General features: G+C 43.8%; 1 protein-coding gene across 5 annotated transcripts in view; it reads left to right on the top strand.

Annotated features, from left to right (window-relative positions):
* The first annotated feature begins 1,996 nt into the window (after positions 1–1,996).
* The window catches only part of LOC109910815 (RNA-binding motif, single-stranded-interacting protein 1-like), a 229,106-nt gene continuing 222,632 nt past the window's right edge, over positions 1,997–8,470 (top strand). For 2 of the 5 annotated variants that reach the window (XM_048598622.1, XM_048598618.1), the window contains exon 1: positions 1,998–2,163. In XM_048598622.1, the coding sequence (XP_048454579.1) occupies positions 2,092–2,163 (72 nt within the window). In that variant the 5' untranslated portion in view covers positions 1,998–2,091. Of the gene's footprint in view, positions 2,164–8,470 lie in introns of all 5 variants that reach the window. The other 3 variants (XM_048598621.1, XM_048598619.1, XM_048598625.1) reach the window with 3 other exon arrangements.

The raw sequence follows: 8,470 nt of genomic DNA, 5'->3' as shown, positions 1-8,470 counted from the left end.
GAAATGGCAGATCAAATTAAGAAATATTTTGTTTCCGTCTTCATACAGGTGATGCAAAAATCATTGTTGACGTTGAGGTTCTTCTTTCTAATTCATCCCTCCATGCTTGTACTCCCAAGGCAAACTTCTTTCTCAGTTATTGGTACCGACATGAACCACAAGAATTGGATTCCTCTATCCCACTGCATGTTCCTTTCCACTCTGAGTAGATGTCCTAAATCCTAGCATATGGTTGTCTCCTCCATTCCTATCCTCATGATCCCCATTACTGCGTCGCTCACAGTAACATCCTCCAGTCCCTGATCAAACCGGAAGACCCCATCTGAAGGAGTGTGATCACCTTCTGGAACCAAATGTCCAGGTGACTTCCACACACTGATGAATCACAGTGTCCAAGATCAGACTTCAGCTCATGAGCTTTGATTTGGTGTCAATTTTAGTCTGAATAGCATTTTTTTAAATGCCTTTCAGGACATTTTTCGACATAGAAGCACTTTAAAAATGCAAGTTAGAAAATTTGAAGCACGAATCCTTGTGCTATAAAGGCAGATATAGTAAAAGTTTACAATTAGAATAGAAGAATGGCATAGAATATCCTTTATTGTCACGTGTACGCCAGTACAGAAGTACAGGAGTACAGTGAAAAGTTTTTACAATGGCTACCTTTTAATGGCACCATCTTAGGTACAAGTACCTAGGTACAAACCTTACAGAGTTAAAAAAAAATAGTGTTGTTGTACAGAAGAGGATTAAAAGAAAAGCATAAGCATCATTTGCAGTGTCTGAGAATGAATTCGGAATGAGTTAGTTATAACATTATGAAAATGATTTAAATTACAGTCCGGTAAAGAGTTCCAAACAGCGGCACATGGCGCAAAGCCAAAGTCCAGCAACTGTCCTGCATCACACCAGCCTCCAGACCACTCCCCGCCGGCACTTTGCAGCAACAAGGTAACTCGCGCTGTATCGGGATTCACTTCACCTTGTGCCACTCCAGGACTCAGGATTCCCCTGCTGCCATCGTTCCGGGCCTTGGTCACTCTGTCACTCCGGGCCTCGGTCCCTCCGGCAACTTGGCCCCTCCGTCGCTCTGGGCCTTGGCCCCTCCATCTCTCTGGGACTCAGCCCCTCCATTGCTCCGGGAACTCGGCCCCTCTGTCTCTCCGGGACTCATCCCCTCCATCGCTCCAGGACTCGGCCCCTCCGTCTCTCCGGGACTCAGCCCCTCCCACGCTCTGGGCCTCGGTCCCTCCATCTCTCCGGGAGCTCGGCCCCTCCATCGCTCCAGGACTCGGCCCAGCCCACGCTTGTTCTGCTGCCAGTGCTCTGGGAATTTGGTCTGCGACTTGGCCTGTGCTCGCTCTGCTGCCGCTGCGGGACATGGCCTGCGCGCTCAACTCCCGCCCAGTCTCTGGTCATGATTCATCACCCTTGACTCCACGTAGGTGTAGTTAAAAGTCTGGGGGAGCAGTAAGAGGAGAAAAATAATGAAAAAGAAAGGAACTGGAAAGGAAAAGGAAAAGGAAAAGAAGCAGGCGTGCAGAGGAGATCTGAATGGAGCGTCTTACCCTGTGAAGCAATTGGGAATTAGTTCTTAAGGCCTTTTGTACAATGTAACATGCCCAATAAAGCTTCTAATGTTACAAAAGTGTCAATCCTTTTTTATTTTGAAAAGGAGAGAACCCCAATTAACCCAAAGTTTGAAGGCTCCCTTGTTCATGGTTGGGGAGATATGAAATGAAAAATATTTTAAAATTTCATGAAATCTGTGCACATATAAGCCTGAAAATATAAAACTGGTTAAACTTTATATTATAAAGCAACATACCCATCCCCCACTTCACATGTTGAAGGTTTATTGATTATTTCACGGTGCTTTGCTGTTTATCTATAATGAAACAGGAGAGCTACTCCCTTACAAAGAGGCTGACTTGTGGATCTCCTTCAAGTCACCGACTTCAGTATGTCCTCTCAGTTTTACAGTTAGGCTTAGGTGAAGTTGTTGGTTACAAACAAGCAGCCTAGGAACTTACAGCAAAAGAACTGAAGAAATCCTCAGCTGCTGTGTTGCAGACAGACATTAACATCATCATGGGTAAAGTGTGGAAACAACAGATGTACCCTCAGCACATTTATTACTGTCCACAGTCTCTCCCAATCAAGGTATGGTGAATGTAAATTTATATTGATTGTGTGTTTGTTACTGTTTATGGTAACTGAATTTTTAAAAAAGTTAGAGTAAATATATATCTATATGTTTAGCATAATAGCATTAAAATCAACTCTCACCAATCTATTCTAAATAACCATGTGTTAGCTATGTGAGCACCATTGCTTATCCTGGATTTGAAATGCCTTAAATCTGCATTGCAATTTTTTTTTCCAGAGGTTTAAATTTTCTGCTTCTTCTTTTGGTGAAAAATGTTCCATTGGCAGGATATGTTCTGAGTTATGTCGTTCACAAATTTTGATGATTTTTTGTGTTTTTGAAGTTGCTTGCACAATCTGCCTGTGAGCAAATAGTCTATAAAAAGCAGACTTTTTTTGTAGTGTTATACTCTACGTCTCTACCTTTGCTCAGTATTATCTATAAGCTTTGTATACTTTTGTAAAAGGTATTTACCAAAAGGTAAATGACATAGAATGCAGACATTGGTCAAGGCTCATAAAGGGAAATAACCAATGTCAGCACTCATAAAATGCAATGGGTGTGGTAGTTAAAATTTTATTACCATTGTATTCAGAGACAAACATATCTTTTAATAAAAACCGAAAGAACTGCAGATGTTGGAAATTAGAAACATGTCCTTTTACTCATCAGTCCCTATCAGGATAGTCTTAGACCTCTCTGCTTCTTCCTGGAAAAAAGGCCTGAACCTTCCCCATCCACCAGCACACTCCAACACCCAACCTCCTCACACGGAACAACCTCTCTTTTAACTCGTCTCACTTTCTTCAGTTCAGAGGAGTGGTCATGGGTACCTGCATGGGCCCTAGTCATGCCTGTCTCTTCGTTGGGTATGTGGAACATTCTATGATCCAGTCCTATTCCGGCCCCCACCCACAACTCTTTTTGAGGTATATCGATGATATCGATGGTACTGCTTCCCTCGCTTGTCTAGAATTGGAAAGGTTTGCTTCCAATTTCCACGCCTCTTCCTCGACATCTCTGTTTCCATTTCTGAGGATAGACTGACCGCCAATATCCACTACAAACCAACTGATTCCCACAGTTACCTTGACTGTACATGCTCACATCCTGCTTCCTGTAAAGACTCTATTCCATTCTCCCAGTTCCTTCGTCTCTGTTGCATCTGTTCTGATGATGTTAACTTTGACAAGAGGGCTTTGAAAATGTCCACCTCCTTCCTCAACCAAGGATTCCCCAGCACCGTAGCTGACAGGGCCCTCAGCCGGGACTGACACTTCAGGCATCACCTCCTCTCTTCCCTCCTACATCTGCAGAAGGTGGAATATCTGTCCATTTATTTCCTCCCTCCTCAGTATCCAAGGGCCTGACACACCTTCCAGGTGAAGTAGAGGTTTACCTGCACTTCATTCAATCTAGTCTACTGCTCACAATGTGGTCTCTTCTACTTTGGGGAAACAAAGCATAGACTGGGTGACCACTTCACAGAACATCTACATTCTGTCCACAAAAAGAACCCTGAGCTTCCAGTTAGAACATAGAACATAGAACATAGAACAGTACAGGCCCTTCAGCCCACAATGTTGTGCCGACCTATTATCCTACTCTAAGACCAAACTACCCTGCAAACCCTACATTTTATTATCATCTGTGTGCCTATCCAAGAGTCGCTTAAATGTCCCTAATGTATCAGATTCCACTACCACCACTGGCAGTGCATTCCACACGCCCACCACTCTCTGTGTGAAGAACCTACCTCTGACATCTCCCCCGTACCTTCCTCCAATCACCTTAAAATTATGCCCCTCGTAATAGTCATTTCCGCCCTAGGGAAAAAGTCTCTGGCTATCCACTCTATCTATGCCTCTCATCATCTTGTACACCTCTATCAAGTCACCTCTCATTCTTCTTTGCTCCAATGAGAAAAGGCCTAGCTCCCTCAACCTTTCCTCATAAGACCTGCCCTCCATTCCAGGCAGCATCCTGGTACAACTCCTCTGCACCCTCTCTAAAGCTTCCACATCCTTCCTATAATGACGCGACCAGAACTGAACACAATATTCCAAGTGTGGTCGAACCAGGGTTTTATAGAGCTGCAGCATAACCTCAGGCCTCTTAAACTCAATTCCCCTGCCAATGAAAGCCAACAGACTATATGCCTTCTTAACAACCCTATCAACTTGGGTAGCAACTACAAGGGATCTACAGATGCGGACCCCAAGATCCCTCTGTTCCTCCATTCTGCCAAGAATCCTGCCATTAACCCTGTATTCTGCATTCAAATTCGACCTTCCAAAATGAATCACTTCACACTTTTCTGCGTTGAATTCCATCTGCCACTTCTTTGCCCAGCTCTGCATCCTGCCAACGTCCCATTGCGACCTACAACAGCCCTCCACACTATCCACAATTCCACTAACCTTTGTGTCATCGGCAAACTTATTAACCCACCCCTCCACTTCCTCATCCAAGTCATTTATAAAAATCACAAAGAGCAGAGGTCCCAAACAGATCCCTGCGGAACACCACTGGTCACCGAGCTCCAGGCTGAATACTTTCCATCTACTACCACCCTCTGTCTTCTATTGGACAGCCAATTCTGTATCCTGACAGCCAAATTTCCCGAGACCTCATGCCTCCTTACTTTCTGAATGAGCCTACCATGTGGAGCCTTATCAAATGCCTTGCTAAAATCAATATACACTACATTCACTGCTCTACCTTCATCGATGTGTTTTGTCACATCCTCAAAGAATTCAATAAGACTTGTGAGGCATGATCTGCCCCGCATAGAGCCATGCTGATTATTTCTAATCAAACTGTGCTTTTCCAAATAATCATAAATACGATCTCTCAGAATCCTCTCTAATAATTTGCCCACCACAGAAGTAAGACTGACTGGTCTGTAATTCCCAGGATTATCCCTCTTCCCTTTCTTGAAAAAAGGAATGACATTTGCCACCCTCCAATCATCTGGTACTACTCCAGTGGACAGTGAGGACGCAAAGATCATCACCAAAGGGGCAGCAATCTCTTCCTTCACTTCCCATAGCAACCTTGGGTATATCCTGTCTGGCCCAGGGGACTTATCTATCCCTCATGTTTTTCAAAATTTCTGGGACATCCTCCTTCCTAACATCAACCTGTTTGAGCATATCAGCCTGTTTCATGCTGTCCTCACAAACTACACGGTCCCTCTCACTGGTGATTACTGAAGCAAAGTATTCATTAAGGACCTCGACCTACCTCTTCCTGTTCCATGCACAAGTTCCCTCCACTATCCCCAATCGGCCCTACCCTCACTCTGGCTGTCCTCTTGTTCCTCACATAAGCATAGGACGCCTTGGGGTTTTCCTTAATCCTACCCGCCAAGGCTTTTTCATACCCCTTTCTAGCTGTCCTAAGTCCATTCTTTGGTTCCTTCCTGGATACCTTGTAACCCTCTGGAACCCTGTCCGATCCTTGCTTCCTCAACCTAAGTAAGCTTCCTTCTTTCTCTTGACTGAATGTTCCACATGTCTGGTCATCCAAGGTTCCTTCACCTTGCCTGCCACTTCAATACAGCACCATGTTTCCTGGTCAACATCTGTCTCGGAAACAAAAACAAAAGTTGCTGGAAAAGTTCAGCAGGTCTGGCAGCATCTGTGACAAGAAATCAGAGTTAACATTTCGGGTCCGGTGACCCTTCCTCAGAACTGACTGATTTACATCATCTTTTGGCTCTCAAGCTTGCTGCATTGCTCCTGCTCAGCTCAGCGCAACCTGGAAGAACAGCAACTCATTTTCTGCTTGGGATTTCTACAGCCTTCTGGACTCAATATCGAGTTCAATAATATTAGGGCTTAAGGCACCTTCTCCCATGTACTGGTCCCAACCCCCACACACCAGGCCTTGTTATCACATGGTCTGCTATTAGACATAACCCATTGTTAATCCACTAATTGTCCCCATTAGTAGCTATTCATTCGCCTAGCCGGATCATTACCCACTCCTTTGACTGTCCAATTGTTCTTTTCTGTCTTTGAGCTCTATCTCTACCTAGCATTTACTCCTTAGCTTCACCCCCTCCCTATCTTCTGTATAAAATCCAACATTTTCCTAGCTACAAGGTGCAGGGCTGGATGAACACAGCAGGCCAAGCAGCATCATAGGAGCAGAGAGGCTGACGTTTCGGGCCTAGACCCTTCATCAGAAAAGGGGGAGGGGAAGGGGGTTTTGAAATAAATAGGGAGAGAGTGGGAGGCGGATAGAAGAGGGATAGAGGAGAGGATAGGTGGAGAGGAAACAAACAGGTCGAAGAGGCGGGGATGATTTTGATTCAAAATCTCCCCTCCCCCCACCGCATCCCAAAACCAGTCCAACTCGTCCCTGCCTCCCTAACCTGTTCTTCCTCCCACCTATCCCCTCCTCCCACCTTAAGCCGCACCTCCATCTCCTACCGACCAACCTCATCCCGCCCCCTTGACCTGTCCGTCCTCCCTGGACTGACCTATCCCCTTCCTAACTCCCTACCTACACTCACCTTTACTGGCTCCATCCCCGCCTCTTCGACCTGTTTGTTTCCTCTCCACCTATCCTCTCCTCTATCCCTCTTCTATCCGCCTCCCACTCTCTCCCTATTTATTTCAAAACCCCCTTCCCCTCCCCCTTTTCTGATGAAGGGTCTAGGCCCGAAACGTCAGCCTCTCTGCTCCTATGATGCTGCTTGGCCTGCTGTGTTCATCCAGCCCTGCACCTTGTTGTCTCGGATTCTCCAGCATCTGCAGTTCCTACTATCTCTGATTCGATTTTCCTAGCTACCATCAGTTCTGAGGAAGGGTCACTGGATCTGAAATGTTAACTCCAATTTCTCTCCACAAATGCTGCCAGGCCTGCTGACCTTTCTCAGCAATTGCTGTTTTTATATTTCTTTTAATGATCGAAGGTAATGATTTCCCTAATGATTATAAAATATGACTAGCCATGTCAAAGACCAAAATAATGCTAAGGCAAAAGTTTTAACAATAGAAGTTTGAAATTGCCAGGTTTGATACAGTGCTGATTTGCAGTAGAGGTATTCTGGAAACCACTTGTAGCTCAAAACAATATACAAAATTCGGCATTGAAAGCTTAATAAGGCTGTGTCTGCGTGGGTTTCATCGAGGTGCTCCGATTTCCTCCCACAATCCAAAGATGTGCAGGTTAGTTTGATTGGCCATGCTAAATTGCCCATAGTGTCCAGGAATGTGCAGGCTAGGTGGGTTAGCCATGGGAAATGCAGCATTACAGGGATAGTGTGGGAGTGTGGTTCTAGGTGAGATGCTCTTCGGTGTGGACTTGATGGGCTGAATGGCCCGCTTCTGTACTGTAGGAGTCCTATGATTCCATGACAATTTTAGAAAGCTCAGTTGATATTCTTGATTCTGGCTTACGAAACGTGCAATTGAGTGGTGAATAAATCTTTGCGTATCACAAACACGTAGCAAAATTTGAATTTTCAAACAACTAGGACGATTTTTTGGACTTGCATGTTACAGGTTATTGAACTTTTTCATTGCAGTTTGGTCACATACAGCTGTAAATATTTGAAGATATTATCTGATCTGATATTATCTGGCGTTTATTAAATAGATGTAATGTTTGAAAGTAATAGATATAACGCATTTCAAAAATATTTTCCTTGATTTAAAAGGGGAGAAAGGCAAATATTCATTATGCTTTTATTGACTAGCCTATTTCTTTTTTCTTTTTGTAATGAAATTTGTTATTAAAATTGTGAGAGCTAATTCTGAATAGATGCCTTGATTATCACTTTATTAAGCATTAGCATAGAACATTACAGTAAAAATGTTGCTTTCTGTTCAACAGTGAGATTGCAATCAAAGTGAAGTTACTTCCAACTTGATTTAATGTATCTGAGTATAGTATGAATGAATTGTCATATTCAGACATGCAAGCAAAGCAATGCAAACAATACCGATGACAAAAAAAACAATAAATGTTTATTGTAGTGATTGGAATCCAAATTGTATTTTTCGAAAGAATTATCTAATTATTGATGAAAGATAAGTGAACAGTGATGACTTTTAGAAAATCTACAACAACTTCAATTTTTAAAGCTCTTTGTGGGTGCAAGAAATTGTCCCATGCTCAAAGAGGAATTTGTTTTTGAGAGCAGCAAAAGGGCTGCCAGGCCAACGGAACTTGGCAGGAAGTTCCAGAGGGCTGGAACACAGCGACTCAACAAGGACTCTGCAATGTTAAAGGTACATACAAGAAGTAATTAATATAAGAAGGGCAAAGGCATTTGGGAATGTTGAAGGAGGCGATCACCAACGTATG

This window comes from Rhincodon typus, chromosome 7 (genome assembly GCF_021869965.1).
Source record: "Rhincodon typus isolate 14 chromosome 7, sRhiTyp1.1, whole genome shotgun sequence".
NCBI classification, from domain to species: domain Eukaryota; kingdom Metazoa; phylum Chordata; class Chondrichthyes; order Orectolobiformes; family Rhincodontidae; genus Rhincodon; species Rhincodon typus.
The sequence above is the reverse complement of the archived record's forward strand: the minus strand, read 5'-3'. Positions and strand labels throughout refer to the sequence as shown.